This window comes from Peromyscus eremicus, chromosome 19, assembly GCF_949786415.1.
Source record: "Peromyscus eremicus chromosome 19, PerEre_H2_v1, whole genome shotgun sequence".
Classification (NCBI taxonomy): Eukaryota; Metazoa; Chordata; class Mammalia; order Rodentia; family Cricetidae; genus Peromyscus; species Peromyscus eremicus.
The window spans coordinates 49,724,275-49,743,989 of record NC_081435.1 but is presented as its reverse complement, the minus strand read 5'-3'; the positions used below and the strand labels follow the sequence as shown (position 1 = coordinate 49,743,989).

The window sequence follows — 19,715 nt, the reverse complement described above, 5'->3', positions numbered from 1 at the left end:
TTTTTCCAACGCTCCCAGCAATATGGGACATACTCACTGTTCAAGTGTTGATGCCTCAAGCCAAACAGCAATGCCATTTCATAACAAAGGCGGCTATGGACCAGCTGGTGCCCAGACACCAGAGCTTGGCCCAACCAGAGCAACACTTGTATCAATTCCATGTCTGTCTCCTTGTTGGCTTGGAGTTCAGAATACAACCGGACAGCCTGCCGAAGATAACCTCTGGCTGACTGCGGCATGCAGGACTTGAGGCTCAAGTGGCCAAGGTTGGCCATAGATACGGCCTGGTTCCGCACATTCCCCATCTCACGAGCTCTGATCAAAGCTCGCAGATAGTTCTTGGCGGCCCTTCTTGTCCGGCCTTCGTCTTGAAAGGCAAGTCCCAGGAGGTTGTGGACCACTCCTCTCTGGGTCGTACACTCTGTCTCCCTCAAGGAACACAGGAGCGGTTCAAGGATCTCCAGAGCTTTCTTGGCCTGCCTGGCTAAGAGATAAGCCCAGGCCAGACAGAGAGAAGATTCAAAGGCTTCCTGCTCCCCCAGTAGCTTCCCTAAGGCCTGGGCTTGGCTCAGGTAGTAGACAGAACCATCGGGAGACCTGTGCTGGAGGTACATTTTGGACAGAATGAGACACAAGGTCCTCTGAGTGCTCAGGTCCATCTGCTCTTCACAGACAGCCAAGGCCTGCCTGAGGGTTGGGCAGGCCAGTGCAGAAACTTCACCCCAGCTTGAGGAAGGAACACCAAGGATCTTAGTGGCATTCTGGAGGACCAAATAGGCCTGCCAAATGGAAATAGACATCCCCCGGGCACTCTGGGGACCACGTTTCTGAACAGAGGCCAATGCAAGATGTGGAAGATATTTCTTGTCATACAGAAAACTCAACATGGTGGCTGTAGCCTCCGAGGCAGGAGGGTATCCAGAAAGGAGCTGCAGACGCTCAGCAAATGGCAGAACTTCCTCGTGTCGGCCAAGGCTCAGGAGCAATCGGACGGCCAGGAAACAGGACCTGGCCTCCAGAGGACCACTCCCCATCACAATCCCTTGGCGTAGTACATAGGCCACCACATCCAGCTCATTCTTGGCAGTGAACTCACGGTCAGGCAGGCAGGCTAGCAGAGTACCTGCCTTTTCAAGCAAGGTGGAGCCTTTATGTCTCAGCCTCTGCCTCAAATAGATCGCCGCCAAATTGATATACAGAGCAGACACGAGGCAAAGGTCCTCAAACGCCCCGTCAAGGACTTGGATGGCCTCCTCAAAGTACACCCTGGCCTGGGAAAGTTTGGTCTTCCTGATGCTTAGCCGGCCCAGGAGGAAGCAGAGCCGGGCATGCGCCCACGTCATGCGGCTCATCTTGGCCCACTTTCTTGAGGTCTCTAGGTAGGCCACCAGCTCATCCTCCTCAGAGAAGCTGTAAAAGGAGGAAGTAAGGAAAGAGAACGAGAAATCATAGAGGCTCTTAAAGTGTTCGGTGTAGCCTTCGTGATCCAGAAAAGCCAAGATGGGGGCAAAGTGCTCCCTCTCATCCTCTTCTAGACTAGTGCTCAGGTCCATGAACAGTTCCGGGTCACCGAGGTCATCAGGCTCTGGAAGGCAATAGCTGTCTGAGGAGGCTGATAGGAGGAGCTCTTCCTCGAGGCTGGAGTCCGTAGAGCTGCTGGAACGCCTGGAGCCCAGGGTCTGCCGCTCCTCCCAAGTCCCACCAGACCTGGCTTCCTTGAAGCCCTCAGGCAGAGATGCTGTAAGGACAGGCAGAGTTGAGCGTCCCTGAGTGTCTGCAACTAGGACAGTTCAGCTCCTGGCAAGAGAATAGACGAGCTGACCTGAGAACAAGAGGTCGGGCTCAGCACGATCACTACTCACCGCTCAGATCATTCTGCAGACTCCGGATGGATTCGAACTCACCTAGGTAGAGATGAAGGACAGGCCTAGTATTAGGTCAGAACACGTCACCATGCCGATGACCCCTGAGGAGCTTTTGAGTTGAGGTAAGGATAGGAATGGGCAGTCTTGACCCCCTCAACATCAGCTTCAGGGTTTCTATCATCCTGTGTAACTCACACACTTTACAGCAGGGGCAGGTCAGAGAAGACAATGTGGAAACAAGAGGTGTGAGCATGGAGCTGGGTTAAAACCATCTCGAGAGGTGCAAGGCCTAAATCTCTCAGTTGATTCATAGCAGAGCTGGAGAAAACTATAATCACAGGGCACTTCTAACATGCTGTGCTGCAGGGTATCACTCCTGCTTCCTTTCTGCTCTCCCTCCCCTTCCTGCATCCTTCCCGCTCTCCCTCACTTCCTGCTCCTTTACTCCATTCACTCATCATCCACCCATTTGACGGACAGGAGTTCTGTGTGCAGTAAAAAGTACCAAGACTGGGGGCCATAAATGCTCATGTTTAAAGGAACAAAAATACTTCTGAAGCCCCAGTTTTGTTCCCTCAAGTAACTTGATGGAATACTGTGGTGGTATTTTACTTGTACTGAAATGTGATTTTAATTGTATGTTAATAAATAAAGTTGCCTGGGGGTCAGAGCTATTAGAGCCATAGCAAGTGTGTGGCGGTGGTGGCGCACGCCTTTAAGGACCTGGAGGGCGGTACATACAGGCAGTGATGAGGCAGTCACGTGTTTGGGTTTACAACCAATGAGAAGGCAGAACAGCTAGACTATATAAAGACATACACACAGGAAGTAGCCCCTTTTTCGGAGAGCTCTCTTGGCTGAAGCAGGATAGCTGAAGCAGGAAGGGTAAGGCTCTTAGTTCTGACCTCTTGGCTTTCTTCTCTGAATCGGCTCTGTGTTTCTTATTTAATAAGACAGTTGGTTACATCCACAGAATACGCTACACGGTTTTAGATATTTCGACTTAGGAGCTAGTCATAGGTGTAGGTAGAGAATCAAGTATATCTCAAGCCAAGGAGGACAGTAGAAATGGTAACTACAGGTTGGAGGCTCACACGGAAACACAAGGAGTCAGCCCAAGTCCCAGGACTGATGTGATCACACAGGTGAAGTATTCAAAGGGAAAAGAGAACAAGATGGAGGAAGGGGTGTGTTAATACGCATGTCAATTATTTCCAGAAAGAAACAAAACAAAACAAAAGCAGAGAGCTGAGAGAATCATAAAGGCCGAGTGACTTATACTGCAGCTGCACAATGTCACAAAAGTGGGAAAAAAAAAAAAAAAAACTAGGCAAGAACCAAGAAGATGCGTGGAGCCTAGGCAAGGAAAGCATGTTCTTGACTCAGGAGCCCCCCACTAACGGACCTGTGGAGGTCAAAGCTACACAACCCTCAGGACAGCCAGTGCTGGAGGGAAGAATCCACTTTTTCCTGGGAAAGCAGCAGCAGTGGGGTCCCCACGCCTTGAATCAGTGAACTCTGAACCATTAGCCCCTCATCAAGCCCCGCCTCTGCCTGCTCTCCTGTGGGAAGAGCTTCCAGGATTGCCATGGCAGGCACTCCAGCATGCACCTTAGGAAGGGTGAAAGGCCTGCAGCAGAAGCTGGAAGAGCTGAGGCGTTTGCCTCACAAAGCTGTTTGCGGACCCTGGCCTCTCCAGTGCTGAAAGACACATGCCCATTTCATGTGGCCGTTTCTCTCGGGGACCAGATCACTGAAAGCCTGTGTTGTATTCATCACAAGACGGGAGCAGACTCACAGAATCACTCCTTCCCCAGGGCATAAGCCCTAAAACAGCTGGCATTTATTAGTAATGCGGTTCCCCTTCTGGTTGCCTTGAGGCCAGGGTCAACACAACCATAAGGCATAGCCCACAGCCAGCAAAGTTGATTCCTGGTCTTTAAAATCAAGAAGTGGCATGCTTCCTGGGACCTGTTTGGGGATCTCCCAGTCAATGGGCCAACAGGAAACATATCTTTGATCCAAGTCTATTACCAACCACTGCTCCCCTGCCCGCTCCCAGAGCACACTGGTCCTTGATGTTCAGAGCTCTGCTTCCCCCACCAGGAAGTGCTCAGGGCTTCAGCACCCAGGCTGAGCCCGGCAGATCTGCTACAGTGAGAAAGCTTTGCTAGGACTGAGTGCCAATATATGGGCTTTATATTCCTCACAAAGGCTCCCTATACATGAGGAAAGTCTCCAAGTCCCTCTCTTCCTGGGAACTGGCCTGAGAGTCCCTTGTGGAGAATCTCCGGCTAGTCCCATGAAGTGACAACCATCTAATTCGGTCGCATAGATGCAGACATATCACTGTCACTGAGAGATGGGAGAAAAAAGAACCTTCTCTCAGCCTTATTAGTGAGAGTAACTCTACTCCTTCACACAAAGCGGTGGGTCTTTCCCATCATAAGAAAACTGTTAGCATTCATTCATTCATTCATTCAACTTTGCCAAAAACTATGCTAGGCAAGGTAGATCGACTCCTGAGACTGATTCATTCATCCAACAGCTCAGGGTCATCTTATATCTTGGGCAGTGTGATGAAATGGGCTAGCAGTTATCCTGGCTCATGTACTAATAGTCTTGGGTCTCAGTTTCCTAATCCCTAAAATAAGGGGATTGTCTCTGAGATCTATTTCCAGTTATTTGTATGATTTGTGAATTGGTACCTCGTCAGCCCTGTGACCTTTAGCCATGACTCGGGAAGTTCTTGCTTTCCTTGGAATGAAAGGCCCACACAGCTGACCACCCATGGTAAAGGCGAGTTGGTTTTATCATGTGTCACAGTTGCTGGATAACACTATGTGTGCAATCCAGAGAGATCTGAAATCTGCAGGGACTGCTGATCAAGCATGAACCAGGCCATCAAGTGAATAATGATTGCGGCCCCCAATTCCTAGACAGTGTTAGAAGGTAGAGAGAGTCTCTTTCTGGCTATGGGCTCTTTTCGGGGCTTTCTCCGGGGTCTGAGGAGCGACACTCACTGAGCCGGTAGACAGAAGCGATGTCAGTGTGAGCGAGCGCATGTAAAAAGCCGGAACACTCAGCCTTCCTGTCACTGCCCGGGGCCCAGAGAGAACATCTTTCCTCGTCGCTGAAAAAGACAGCGTTCTTGCTCCTGGATGGGGCAGAAGACAGACACAGGTTAGCACTGGGCTTCAGACTCCCCATCTTCCTCTCTCCATACAAGGACGTAGTAAAGCTTAGAGAACTGGCTTGTCCAGGGTTGACTTCAATTCCTCACTGTTGCGATCTGTGCAAGAGAAGAAAGGGAAGTTGTATGGTAGTAAGTGGGTCAAGGGGAGGTGGAAACACCCTTCTATTAAAATTCCATCTCCCAGCCCGGTGGCGGTGGTGGTGCACACCTTTAATCCCAGCACTCGGGAGGCAGAGCCAGCCAGATCTCTGTGAGTTCCAGGCCAGCCTGGTCTACAGCAAGATCCAGGACAGGAACCAAAACTACACAGAGAAACCCTGTTTCGAGAAAAAAAAAAAAAAAAAATCCATCTCCTCAGGGAAAGAAAGTCCTGTCCCTCAAATCCCAGTAGCATCAGTTTGTAACAGGAGCCATGGAATTGGTGCCTCAATGGTCAGGATTTAAAGAAACCATACGAAGTTTCTTTCTCCTTAGCTGATTTTCAGGAAGTCAGGGGCAAATGGTACCCGTCTAGAAGAACAGGAAAGAAAGCCCCTCTGTGATCAGAAGCAACCCAGATTTGATTCCCTGACACAGACCGGCACTATGTGACACTAAGAAAGGAAAGGAGTTACTGAGGGACAGAAAGTGAGTAGAGGAAGCATGGGGGGGGGGGTACGGGGGAGGGGCTGAAACAATCATAAACGGAAGAGTCTTCGAGCACAGTGCAGCCTGTGTGCAACCTACCTGTGAGGTCTCCTTTGCTTGTTAGAGGTTATTTTGAAAACTACAAACGCCTGACAAAGCACATCCAGTATTTAGCTGCAAGCTGATGTGTGAGCTTACTCCTGTAACCCCAGCACTCCTTGGGAGACTGAGACAGAGGAATGCTTTAAATTCAAGGTCACACTGGACTACCTAGTGAGTTCTAGACCAGCCAGCCTGGGCTACAGAGTGACTGAGGCAGGAGAGTAGGGCGGAGAGAGAGGTCAGGAAAGCCTTGGGGGAAAGCAGCAAAACTAATACAAGAGAGAAAAAAAAAAAACTGGTGATGAGGAAAGCCAGACACCCTCACTCACATACCTCACACCCCACACCCTCAGCCGAGGCCAGCTACAACTGGCTGGAGCCACTGTGGCAGGTACAGAGGCACACTCCAGAGAGTCTGAAGGTGACCAACCTGTGGTTCATTATAAACTTCATGTTAACAGACAGCCCACCCTGTTCAAATGACTCCCCCAAATATATACTACTGGGATGTAAAAGCCCCATTCCTTGTATCACATGACCCTTTCAGCTTCTAAAATTTCCCCCCTGCTCTGGCCATCTTCCAATCTTGAAAGCATATCTTTCTCCTTCTGCTACCATCCACGGCACATGCCTGCTCAGTTCCTTGTTCTAAACCTAAACATCTCAGCAAGATGTCCCCTGACCCCAATGTCCACAGATATCATTGTGTCCAAACAGAACACAAAACACCGCAAATATATACATCCGGTTCAGTACCAAACAATTTAAAACCAAATCCTTCAAAACCCAAAAATTCATAGCAGTTAATACGTGTGAAGGGTGCTCCTACATTGTTATTTAATCTCCACAGTTGCTATTTAGGCAGGGACTATTCTTATCCCTACTTACAGATTAAAAAACAAAAAACAAAGAACAGCTTACAGATTAAAAGGAGTTGGTAATCGGGAAGTAAGAGAGCCTCTCTAGTCAGGGCAGGGATCTAGAGGGCCTGTGATGGGTTGCTGTGATGGTCCCTTGCTGTCTGTCCCCATAGCCCAGGAAAGAACAGCTCAAGGTCACTCCTCTCCTTCCTAGCAGACATATAGTAGAGTTGCATGCTGACAACTGGTCCACAGTTCTTCTCCCACAGGTATGAGCCCCATTCCTGGCCTGGAGTCCCAGCGATCAGGAGGTAGACGCAGGTGATTCTCTGTGAGTTCAAAGCCAACCTGGTCCACAAAGTGAGTTCTAGGACAGCCAAGGCTGTTACCCAAAGAAACCCTGTCTCAAAATACCACCAAAAAAAACAAAAAAGGAAAAGAAAATGTTTAGGGGGCTGGAGAGATAGCTGACTGGTTAAGAGCACTGGCTCTTCTTCCTGAGGACCCAGGATTAATTACGAGCACACACATGGTAGCTCACAACTGTCTGTAACTCCAGTTCCAGGGGATCTGGCACCTCCACACAGACATACATTCAGGCAAATACCAATGTATGTAAAATAATAAATAAATCATTAAAAAATAAAATTCAGAACATGTAATGTTTAAGGCTTCTAAAAAAAATTACATTACAACATGTTCTGAATTTGACTGATCATTTGCTATTCATAACAACTCTCTTTGCTAATTGTTTTTAATCCATGTTTGCTGATGAATATGATTCAGGAGCATGTTCAGAATTGTACAGTTGGAGGGTGGTAAAGGCAAGACTGAAAGTGGTATCTTGTCCATCAGCACCCATGTCCATTGCCTCCGAGCTGATCTGCCAGCACCCTGACTTCCAGGAGTCTAAAGAGAATCCAAGAAACAGGGTGAGCTACATATTGTGGATTTCTAAACACAAAAACAGAGCTAGTGAACACAGCAAAGCAACCCATAACATGGCATGTGCTCCAAGGCTACTCTACCTTATACACACTCAAACCTGGAAGACACATGAAAAAGAAAAATACCTTAACAACCCCTTAAAGTTTAAAAGAGGAAGGGGAATCTCAGGGATGCAGGACAAAAGGATGAGAGGTGAGAGCAGATGCCACAGAGATTCCAGTAGTTTAGCTGGGTTGTAATCACCCACCCGGGACAGGAAACTTGATCTTGAGCCTGTGTGTAAGAGGGAGTTGGACATAAGCTCTTTCATAAAGCCCACAGTCTAGAAAGGCAGCAGCTTCCATACAGAGGGCTGCAACATGTCGTACTGTCTGCCAGTCTGGCCACACCTCTCACTTCCGTGAGTCCTGGGAAACATCAGGCCCCAGTGCCTCCACTGGCCCAGCGTACACGGTGCCACGCAGGTACCACAGAGAATGCAACGTTACAGGACCTGGACCGAGAGCTCTTCGGATTTCAGGAGCAGCAAACGCAAAGATGCCTCTTGGCAAGGAGGTTTTCTTTGCTGCAGGATCCACACAAGGTCCATCTTTTAAAACGCTGAAAACAGTTCACACACAAACACAAAAATGCAGACCAAGAAATGTAAATTATGAAAGAAAACCAAGTGTAATCCCAAAGAAGTCAATGAATCCTGCAAAATTGGAAGCAGCAGTCATCTGAAGACGGACTGACCATAAGCCTGGTTAAAACAAAGAGACAAGAAATGAATAGGGGCTACCGTGAAAGGTTGGATGGTTTTCAGAGCCAACAACCCTCTGAGGAAAATGCAGTTCTACAAATGGAAAGCAGAGTCACGGACATCAAGAATGATAAAGATGAGTTACATGGCAAGTTCAGTGGTAGCAGAGGAGAAAGTTAGAAAAACTGAAGAACCCCCCAAAATGTGGCCTCCAGTCACAAAAGGTGACTGGTGATTTAAAAAAAAACAAAAAACAAAAAACAAAAAACAAAAAACAAAACAAAACAAAAAAACCTAATTCATCAAGATTGATGACAGAGTAAGTCCAACATACCTCTACCAGGATTCCGAGAGAAAAGCTAAAAGACTGAGAGGGGGCACTATTCAAAGACAGAGTGATTGAGAAGTTTCCAGAATTGGAGAAAGACATGATGAGTCTTCAAACTGAAGAAGCACACCAAATCCTGAGCAAAACAAATAAAAATATTATTTTTAACAAGGAATCCATTATTTCTTATAGGTCTTTCCAAGTTATCCTTTTTTTTTTTTTTTTTTTTTTTTTGCTTATTCTTACTTTTGGGTTCAACTCTCCATAATTTAAGCATTCAATTTAATGACACAAAAGAAATATAAATGATGGCCGGGTAGGGGTGGTACATGCCTTTAATCCCAGCACCCCAGAGGCAGAGGCAGGCAGATCTCTGAGGTCAAAAGCCAGCCTGGTCTACAGAGTGAGTTCAAGGACAGCCAGGGCTATGTGGAAAAATTGTCTCAAAAAAAAAAAAAAAAGAAAGAAAGAAAGAAAGAAAGGAAGAAAAAGGAAAAGGAAAAAAGAAAAGAAATATAAACGACAAAAACACATATATCTGAGATAAAACCAAGTAAAGAACAAAATAATGAAGGCAAATGTTATAATCAATAGTACAGAAAGCAGAGACAGCCCGCAAAGGAAAACATGGTTCTCTGAAAACACTAATGAAATAGACAAAGCCCCAGCACGATGTGCTTGTATTTTTTCTCGTTAGTTCCCCACACACACATACTTTGAAGATGTTATTCTACGCCTAGATAAATTATCATCGGAGAGTATTTAATCCAAACAAGGGCTGAGGACTGGCGGTGCTTGCAAGCTGTGGAATCACATTGGAAGAAACTGCCAGAGTGAGCCTTTGCAGACACAGGGGCTAACCTGCTGTCGACACCTAACGGGCACGATTCATGTCTCGGTGAAATTGTAAAGGATCAAGTTCTAAGATTAAAAAAAAAAAAAAAAAAAAAAAAGACTTCCTACTTACGAAGAAATGGCCAACAGCATCATGTTAATCAGCAAAAGTGGATGTCATGAGAAATAGAATCATAAACAGAAAAACTGTAAAGAGTAAAAGAGACAACGCAATAAAAGATACAATTTTTAACACTATGAAATTCTGAGTTTTCTCCTACTCTCTTTTTGCTGGTTCTAAGCAAATGGCTTATTAATCTTGCTTACTTTATTTAGTTTTGATATCTGGGTGCATTTCCTCTTGGTTGCACTTTGTTAAAATAAACTATACCACAAAGGGGACATAATGTTTACTAAAAAAAAAAAAAGAAGAAGAAAGAAAAAAAAAAAACCTCACTGTGCTTGCCATGTGAAACACCTGTCCCCTTGTTCAGGGAAGCTGTGGAGACCCCACCCCCACCCAGTGAACTCTCACTAGTGTCTAGTCTGCAAAGAGAAAGGTCTTCATGGAAGAAAATGTTCCTTCATGTTTCCAAGCAAAGCCATGGTCAAGCAAGGCTTTGACGGATCCTCAAATAGAGGAAGAGTTGGTGAGAAAGAAGGCTGAGAGGAGCCAGAGGCTCTGCCCAAGCCCAGGTGACCCTTGAGGACCAGATCCTCAGCTGGATTTGACAGTAAAAAGTAAAGTGCTTAATCTGGGCCACCTGCATGGTCTTAAACACTCAACAGGAAAGTATAACCAAAGATTAAAATGATTGGTCTGTTTCCTTCCTGAGGAACAATCCAAGGGACCATACTCACCAGACATTAGGCTTAACTCCATATGAGATGTCATTTGGCAATTTTTATCACTAATGATATTTTTTTTTAGACAGGGTCTCGCTATGTAGCTCTGTCCATCCTGGAAGCCTTGAACTCACTGAGATCCACCTGCCTCTGCCTCATGACTTTGGCTCAATTCAATCAAAAAAGATAAGCCAATTATTTTAACCTACAGATTAAATGATGGCTAAACTATTTCTTCTTCTTCTTCTTCTTCTTCTTCTTCTTCTTCTTCTTCTTCTTCTTCTTCCTCCTCCTCCTCCTCCTCCTCCTCCTCCTCCTCCTCCTCCTCCTCCTCCTCCTCCTCTTTCTCCCTTCCCCTCCTCAGCCATCTGGGAGGGACCTCACACTGTGATTCTAGCCACTCCAACAGCTATCAAAGTGCCTGAAATCATCCTGAGTTCATCCATCACTCTCAAGTCCAATCTTGGAAGAAAAAAAAAAAAGAGGAGTCCAATAGATGGATGCTGTCATGAGCCCATCAAGACATTCTAATGTTCTTATATTTGGACAATTTTAAAAGTAACCTGTGTTCTGACTTCTCCTGGATCCATGTCTAGGACTTGTAATGCTCATAACTCTTAACTTCTCTCTCACATCTGTTTTTGGGCACCAATCAAAGCCTTCCTTTGCTCCCCTCATCTGACAGCTAACCAAATAAAGCAACTGATGCATTTTTCTGTGCCTTTTAGATAGGCCCACTGGACGGGGTACCCCAACTGCTACACCTGACACCTACATTCAGCTGGAAAAAGCCAGGTCAGTCATCAACAGAATTCCATAATGGCAACTGGGGCTCCCTCTTCAGAGGGGAATGGTAAGAACAGGAACTAGAAACTGGCCAACTTGCCTAAATGGGTAAAAAGATCCCAAAGAAAAGTAACCAGTTTCTTTCCTGGCTAAAATCCAGCAGTGTCCGTGGGCCTCTTAACAGTATCATTCTTGCTAGAGGCTAGAGGTGCCAGAATTGTTCGGGGGCACTAATACTTGACCTGGTTTCTAAGTGATTTTAGGGTTATCAATTCAGAGTAGGGGATGTTAGAGTAGCAATAAAGACCCATTAAGAAAAATCTTCTGAGCCGGGTGGTGGTGGTGCACGCCTTGAATCCCAACACTCGGGAGGCAGAGCCAGGAGGATCTCTGTGAGTTCGAGGGCAGCCTGGTCTACAGAGCAAGATCCAGGATAGGCACCAAAACTACACACAGAGAAACCCTGTCTCAGGAAAAAAAAAAAAAAGAAAAGTCTTCTGGGTGCTACAGAGATGGCTCAGCCGTTAAAAGCACTCAGTGTTTCTCCAGGTGGCCAGGTTTGATTCCCACCACCCATAAGGTGTCTCACAACCACCTGTAACTCCAGTTCCAGGAGATCCAATGCCATCTTCTGGCCCCCACAGACACCAGGCATGCACATGTTATATAGACATACATGCAAGCAAAACACTCATCCACATAAAATAAAAGCATAAAAATTAAAGATTAAAAAGAAAAGAAAACCTTCTGTTCAAATGAATACAGCTTCTGGCTTAGCATTCCAGTTGGGCTAGGTCAATCGCCCGGCCAAGGGAGTACCCCAAAGAAGGCAGGTTCTGCTTAAATCATGCTAAAGAGATAGGCAGAAGAATCCATCCTCTAATGAGATACTGTCCTTTTTCCTTCTCAGAATCCTCGCCCCTTATACAGAAGTGTACCAGGGTTCGGCCATGTGGCTTCCTCAGTCTGGCCACCTTTTAAACTATCCAGAAAAGTTTCACTTCTTTTCTTCTGTCTCTTTTCTAAGCATGCTTTCCCTTATGATTTGGGTTTCCTTCCTCTTTCTCCAAAGTCCTCCTCCCTTCCTTCCTCCATGGGGCTGTTTGGCCACCATGGGTCTGACTTCCATGCCAGCTTAAATGATACGGGTCCTCCCCACCCCCCATTCTATTCTCCTCCTCTGGGCAGCTGTTGAGATTTATAACTTGGGTTCCTTTTCTTTCACATTCAAATAAAATTGCTCTTGAGCTTCAATAAATATAAAGTAAAATCAATGCTTGCCTCAAGTATTACAGGCTGGTTTTCTAGTTGCCATTGCTGTGAAACCAAGTGGCTGACATTAAAATACTGTAAAAAAGGAAACTTGTCGATTTGTTTCCTTGGACAAGCATGAGGCTTTGGCTATGTGTCTAAAGCACCAGTCAAAAATTATTTAGAAAACAATCCTGGGGAAATGTCACTCTCAGTACATAAACAATGGGGTATGAATACATAGCTATGCACAGACACATGCCCATACATATACCAACACCATAAAAACTCATATACACACACACAAAAACCCTCATACACATTCATGTTCACACCCAGACACTAGGAAGAGTCTGGTTTAAGCAAACACTGCTGTCCTTCCCTTTACAAAGAAGTGAACACAGTCTAAGAGCGACACCCTGTGGCATCGGCAGGCACACGGCACAGGGATGATACAGGAACCTCAGCAGTGTGCTGACTGTGAGGCCTGATTGCTTGGCTGTCACATCTCTGAACTATGACCTCTAAACTCAAAGTCCACCCTTACTGTGTTTCAGGGACATCTGCAATCCCAAGAGTGCTTCTAGGGATATAAGGATGCAGGGTCCCCCTACCTCTGCCCCTGCTCCCTGGTTCCTGAATCTCTTTCCCTTACCTACCCAACATGCAGCTTCTGATGCATTAGATCCCACAGGTGACCAGGGCACTGCCACATCCTCTGATGTGAAAGGTGCTGTTCCTCGCTGTGAGAGGGGGCCCTTATAGCAAAGCACCAAATCAACTTAGTGAGCCTGAGTTGTCATTTGGGCAGGGTCTGAGTCACAGAAGTCCAAATACGATTTGTAGACTCTAAGACCTACCTCTGACATAATATCCTAATATAATAACATCCTCTAACAGCATCCTATTAAAACTGAACCTCCAAGATTACCATGCCTAATGGGGACAAAAACGCAGTAACAAAAGCCAAAATATCAAACACCGGCACAGTGCAGCAGGCCTTGCATGCTCGGTGTGCATGCTCTTGTTTAAGCCCTTGATGATCCTATCAGGCAGTGCTAGGCTAGCATCATGCACATTTTCAGATAAGACAAGCGAGGGCCAGAAAAGTAACTCACTTCATGCAAAGTCGCAGAACTGGTTAGCTCATGAAGACACGGGATCCACTGGCTACAGATCTCTTTTGGTCAGTCTGACTCAGAAATCTGAAAACCAGTAAGCTACTTACTATACCTCCAAATCGTTCCCCGTTGTCAACCACAAAGACCTTCCCAGCCAGCCTGCCCCACCCACCGACGCCGCCAATGGTGTTAACCACCCCAGCGTCTCCTAGCCAGCTCCTTCAGGGGCCATTTTGTCAGTCTTTCTTCATCCTGCCTCAGCTGTAGAAATGGTTCTTCCCCCACTAAGTCTCTGCTCTTTTCCTTCTCTCTCTCTCTCTCTCTCTCTCTCTCTCTCTCTCTCTCTCTCTCTCTCTCTCTCTCTCTCTCTCTCTCGCCAGGACCTCCGTTACAGGATTCATGCACTTGACGCCAGGATTCTAGGGTTCTAGATACAGGGCTTTGGATTCAAGCCCTTTACCAGTGTGTGTGTCCTGGACTCCCCACCCCCTGCAGCAAAACAAAGGAGACACTCAGACTGGCGTCTTTCACCTGGCTGCCACCTTCTGTGACTGTCCTGTCCCAAGCCCTTCTCAGAACATTTAGACTGGAGCCTCTGGGGGCAGGACACAAATATCCCTATGTGCAAGTCTCTCAGGTTCTTTAACTTCCTGTTGGTTGCTGCTCATCACCAGTGTCTCTTCCCCTTCCCCACTCCTCCTGTGGGATTCCAGCCTTAGCCTTGTCCCCGGACTCCTGCCTCCTGCTCAGCGCCCTATTGGTACATACCTCCCCCAAAGCCAGGCAGTACCCATCATCTCTCAGCCTCTGCAGACATTCAGACACTCGCCATCCTCTTAAGCTAAAGGGACCACCCTACAGAGTCTCCCCACCTTCTGCCTCAGGGAAGGCCGTGCCAGGTCTTGGCTACGCTGGTGTTCTCCAGTTAATCTGTCCCCAAGAGGATGACTTGCTTTCCCATGAGGCAAAGCTTAACTCAAAGGTTGCCTTTCTCATAGTAGTTTCCCTCTCTCTCTCTCTCTCTCTCTCTCTCTCTCTCTCTCTCTCTCTCTCTCTCTCTCTCTCTCTCTGCTGTGCCTTCTTTTTATGTTTCCCATTTTTTATTTTAAATAAATATAACATCATTTCCCCCTTCCCTTTTCTCCCTCCAACCCCTCCCATATCCCTTGCCTCCTGCCCCTCCCATTTCCCCTGTCTAACTAGCTCCCTCTCCTGAGAGCTCTGTTGACAGCCTTGTCCACTTTATAAATCCCTGCTGTCCCCCACCCCTCTCAAGGCATCAAGGAGTGCCTTCCTTGTTCAAGGATTCAGATTTCACACTTCTGATAGAAAAATAGCCTGTGTCCTCTCCCTGGAAAAGGGCAGAACACAGAGGGAGTTTCTGCCCTCAATCTGCTCTCTTTGTTGACTCCTTTTCATGAGAGAAGGAAGCCTGGTATAAATACTGAAAGCATTAGACATTCCTTGTGTAGCCTTAGACATTCCTTATGTAGCCTTAGATATTTTATGTAGCCTTAGATAGTTCTTATGTAGCCACAGATATTCTTTTTTAGCCTTAGATATTCCTTATGTAGCCACAGATATCCCTTATGTAGCTATAGCTACTATTCCTTATGTAGCCACAGATATCCCTTATGTAGCTGTAGCTATCTATTCCTCATGTAGCCACATATATTCCTTACACAGCCACAGAATTCCTTATGTAGCCACAGAATTCCTTATGTAGCCATAGATATTCCTTATGTAGCCATAGATATTCCTTATGTAGCCATAGATATTCCTTATGTAGCCATAGATATTCCTTATGTAGCCATAGAAATTCCATATGTAGCCACAGATATTCCTTTGAAAGCCTTAGATATTCTTTGTGGAAGTTTAGATATTCCCCACTGTGGGAAACTGTGGTTACAGTGTCTTCATGTGTGGAGGCAGTTGATTTTTTCCTTTGCACTTACCCAAGCCCAACTTTCTGCTTTCCTATTTGGGTGGAAGCCCACCAAATAGACTGGGTAATACTACCCATCTCTGCCCTTCCCATACCCGAGAAGGAGGGGGGTTAGAACAGCTGGTCACCTGCTGCTAATTGATCAGATGGTTAGGTCTGTTCCTCAGAACCAGCCCTTTCAGAATCAAGACAGACGGAGAAGGTGTCTCTGGTTCTCCTTGCCAGGGCTGACATCACACATTCAAGTTTTAACCTGAATGCTAAGTGTGTGGACATCTCCAAGGGACCTGCCTCCCTGGCCTACAAGGGGAGAATGTCACTGAACAAGCCAGTAATCTGCCACTCTCCGTCTATGTTCATCCTTTGACGGCGTCTTGTAATTGGTCACTGTGAGTGATGGTACCCAAACCCTTACACTGCACCCTCTTTCTTGAGACTCTGCCTGTCTGTTTGAACACAGCGAGGCTTCAAAGAGCATCTATAGAAATGAACTGAGACAATACTTTTTCTAACCACTCCTCTGTGTCCACCATGGGTGTGGAATGAGCCCCTCTAGCTCTACATCCAGGGTACCCCCTGCACTCTCTGAAAAGCTGCTCAGAGGGGAAGGAAGCATTGGGCAAGGATGCTGGGCCCCCAAACATACTCACACTGGAGAGCAGGAATCAGGATCTATGCTCCTGGTGGGGACAAAGCCCACTTCTCCTGAGCTCACCGACTTCCCAATGAACCACTGCAGCCCAGGTATAACAAAGCCAAGGATCTCAATGCTTTCTCCCTGGAGGAAGCTCAGTTCATCCTTTTGCTCCTGTTCATAATCCATCATGGCCTTGCACCTTCCTCTGCCTGTGAAAAAGAACACACTGGTCAACTGGAAGGATATGGGGAATGAACCTTGCCCTGTTTATCAGTGTGACACAGACTAAGGTATCCCAGCCTTAGGAATCTCCATAATTCAGTCCAATCACACACACACACACACACACACACACACACACACACACACACACACCCCAAAATCAAACTGGTAGGAATGGCCAGGGATAGCAGGCTTTTCACGTTGCCAAACCAGGACAATCCAAAAAGGAACTACAATCTGGGTGCTTTTGTTATCATGTTTTAAAAAGAAAAGACCCAAGTATAAGAAAGGTACTCTCAAAATACAGAATATGTATGCCTTGAAACTAGATAAGCTGATAGGAAGCTGGAATGTTCCTTATATTATCCTCAACTGATTCTATCACCATTGTACATATCACCACCACGTTTGGCACAGGACCTCAGAGCAGTGTGTGAGAATCTTTACAGCAGAAGATACCTACACCTCCTTGCAGCCGCTTCAGCCACTGTGACACCTGATGCTTCTAAACACCAGAGTCCGAAGCAAAGGGCATCGTGCCTGGTACCTAATCAACTCCCAGGAGATGTCACTTCACAATCCCTGGTAGGACAGAGTGCTGCAGGGAAGCCAGAGCGATCTGGGACTATCCTTAAAGCCACAGTAATTACCCCATTTGACAAATGGTTCACCTAGGATCCAATAACAGTGTTTTTGTGAGTACTGTACTCTCTTGTTTACAAAGCACATCTCTATACCCAGGTCTTCCAGAGGGCTGAATGCCAGGCAGGGTACCCAGCAGAATTCCCCCTTCGTGGATGAGAAAGTGGGACGCAGTCCTGAGTGACGTGTCTAAGGGGCACAGGGAGAGTTAGGACTGCAGCCAGGCTTCCCTGCTACTTCCCACCTCTACCGTCCATCTGCTCAGTTCTGCGACAGCATTTGGCTTGACGACACCACTTCTTTACTGAGAAGGTAGAAGCCTAGGAAAGGCAGGGAGTGCTGGTGTGAGGTTGTGTAAACCGTAACAGACTCCAAAGCCCCATAGTTCTGACTTCCACAGGCTATGTTTCTGCAAATGCTAAAAGCCTTGTTTATGGCCAATGATTGCATAGTTGTAACATTTTGATTCTATGATTCCTTCTAGTTATTTTAAGTGTTATTTGGGTTTGGAATTAGTAAAATTGTGTTGTTGTTTTTTTAAACTAGAGATGTGTGAAAGGAAATGTGCTAGAATAGGGAGCTACAAGGACAAACTTTCAACAGTTCGTTTTAGATATTTTGTTATCTACTAAATGCATTACTTAGCAATGTGTGTGTGTACACAGAGATTAACTGACACGTGTGTGTGTGTGTGTGTGTGTGTGTGTGCGTGTCACGTGTGTGCATGTGAACACAGATATGTGTGTGCATAGTCGATTATCTATTCATTCAGTGTTTCCTGGGCACTCACTAAGTACTAGGCATTCATAGTCCCCCTAAATCACATTACTCTATGGAAAGCCAGAAAATATTTGGGTAAGGAGTTGGAAACTGGTGGCCTGTAGGTCACATTTGGCTCCAAAATGTTTCATTTGGCCCATGCAAGACTTTTTTCCTACCGGTCTATCTTTAAATCTCCCTAACCCCTGCCATTCCCTAACACCCCTCTCCCAGTCCTTCTCATACATATGTGTTCTGCCCATTCGTGTAGGCAGGCATCTGTTTCCTCAGCCCTGGCCTGAACCTTCACTTCACAGGCAAAGACCCCAAGTGTGCAGACAGTAACTGACTTCCCACATCCAGTCAGTGAGATTAGGAAGCAAGTACACATCATCTTCCTGACGATGCTGTTTTCAGCTCATACCAATGTGACAAGAGCTCATCCAGTCTCTCTTCCTGGGGAGGCCACAGATTCCCGGGTAGCTCTTCAGGAACCATCTGCCAGTGGAAACATGGAGTTTTCAAACATTAAAATAACGAGCAGAATAGTCCCGTAGAAAAATGACGGTGGTGTTATCGTTCCCCTTATTTTAATGACAGCAAACTGAGAACTTACTTTACACTGTGAAAATGAAAGTCTGGGATCTTCCCTAGCTCTGTGATTCTTCTGCCAGTCAGATAACTTGCACACAACCTTTACTATTCTTACTGCCAACTTTGCCAGGGTCAGGCAGAGTGGATAAGGCATGAGACAAGATTGTCGCTCTGTCGGCTCAAGTTTAAATCTCCGGTAGAGATTCTCAAACTTTGGTGTGAAGAACAGGCCTGAGGACATCATTTAAAAAGGGAGTTTCTGGGCCCAACACCAAGAGAACCAGAGGAGGGGCGGGGGGCGGGGGCTGAATTCATAGTAAAACCCTCAGGTGGCATTGACCGGAATGGCCCCAGTTCATGAACTGGAAAGCACTTCAATAGAGGTCATATACTTCTTCCTATGTACTATGCCCATCTGATATTTAGAGTTTTTTCCACTTTCATCAAATAATAATTTTTTTTTTTTTAAAAAAAAGGAGATTAAAAAGCCCCTCCAATTTTGTCCTCTTCCAGGCACCAGGAATACCATATCTAAAAGGATATCTATTCTATTCTGTCCAAACTTCAGTCTGCTCTGGGACCCTCCCCCAGGGGGTGGGCAGCTACTCACTGATGGAAAGGGACAGACAGGGGCTCCAGGGCTGACACAGGCACCAGGCCCCTCTGGCCCGTCACTGAAGACACGCCTTCCCACTCAGATTCGCCTTCAGAGAGCACGGAGATTAGCTCATTCTTGCACAGTGTCAAATACTCCCCTTCCTTCTCTTCTGGCTGAGCCACGGAGCACATGGCTCTGCAGAAGAAGTGGCCTGCAGAGAATGAGAAAAGGCTTCCAAGGAGCAGCCGGAAATGGAGAGCGTCATCTTCCAGGCACTACTTAGATGCAGAGCCCAGACAATTTTCTTCCTCCGAGTAAAAGTCCACTGTCCGGGAGGAGGCACAAGGGCCTTGTGCTGTGATCCCAGGGAGTAAGAAAAGTCACTGACAGGGAGTTCCCTTAAAATAGATACTAATAGATCTGAGTAATTCGGGAGAGTAAGACTTAATTGGACTTTACAGAGAGAGAGAGAGAGAGAGAGAGAGAGAGAGAGAGAGAGAGAGAGAGAGAGAGAGAGAGATGAAGCAAAGCCCCACGGAAATACATGCACATTTACACAGCTCCAGCTGTCTTTGCAACCCTGTACTTCATTCAGAGCCACGAAGACAAAAGGAAGTCATTTAGATGAATGCAATGATGCCGAATGAGCTTTGTAACAGTACGGCACAGACTCTGTCCTACAGAGCTGCGCACTAGAATTGGAAAGAGAATGACTTTTGTAAAACTATAGTGGGCCAGTCTGGCTTTCAACATGTATTAAGTGATCAGACCTGACCAACTGCCAGTCAGATGGCACTTTCACTTGTGAAAAG

At 46.4% G+C, this 19,715-nt stretch overlaps 1 protein-coding gene across 2 annotated transcripts in view; it reads right to left on the bottom strand.

The window, feature by feature from the left end:
• Sh3tc2 (SH3 domain and tetratricopeptide repeats 2) overlaps positions 1-19,715 on the bottom strand; it is a 56,420-nt gene that overhangs the window by 22,167 nt on the left and 14,538 nt on the right. For both annotated transcript variants that reach the window (XM_059246169.1, XM_059246170.1), the window contains exons 6-11: positions 18,916-19,114; positions 18,136-18,209; positions 16,102-16,297; positions 4,889-5,022; positions 1,863-1,904; positions 38-1,738 (exon numbers count right to left, since the gene is read on the bottom strand). In XM_059246169.1, the coding sequence (XP_059102152.1) occupies positions 38-1,738; positions 1,863-1,904; positions 4,889-5,022; positions 16,102-16,297; positions 18,136-18,209; positions 18,916-19,114 (2,346 nt within the window). The remainder of the gene's footprint in view (positions 1-37; positions 1,739-1,862; positions 1,905-4,888; positions 5,023-16,101; positions 16,298-18,135; positions 18,210-18,915; positions 19,115-19,715) is intronic.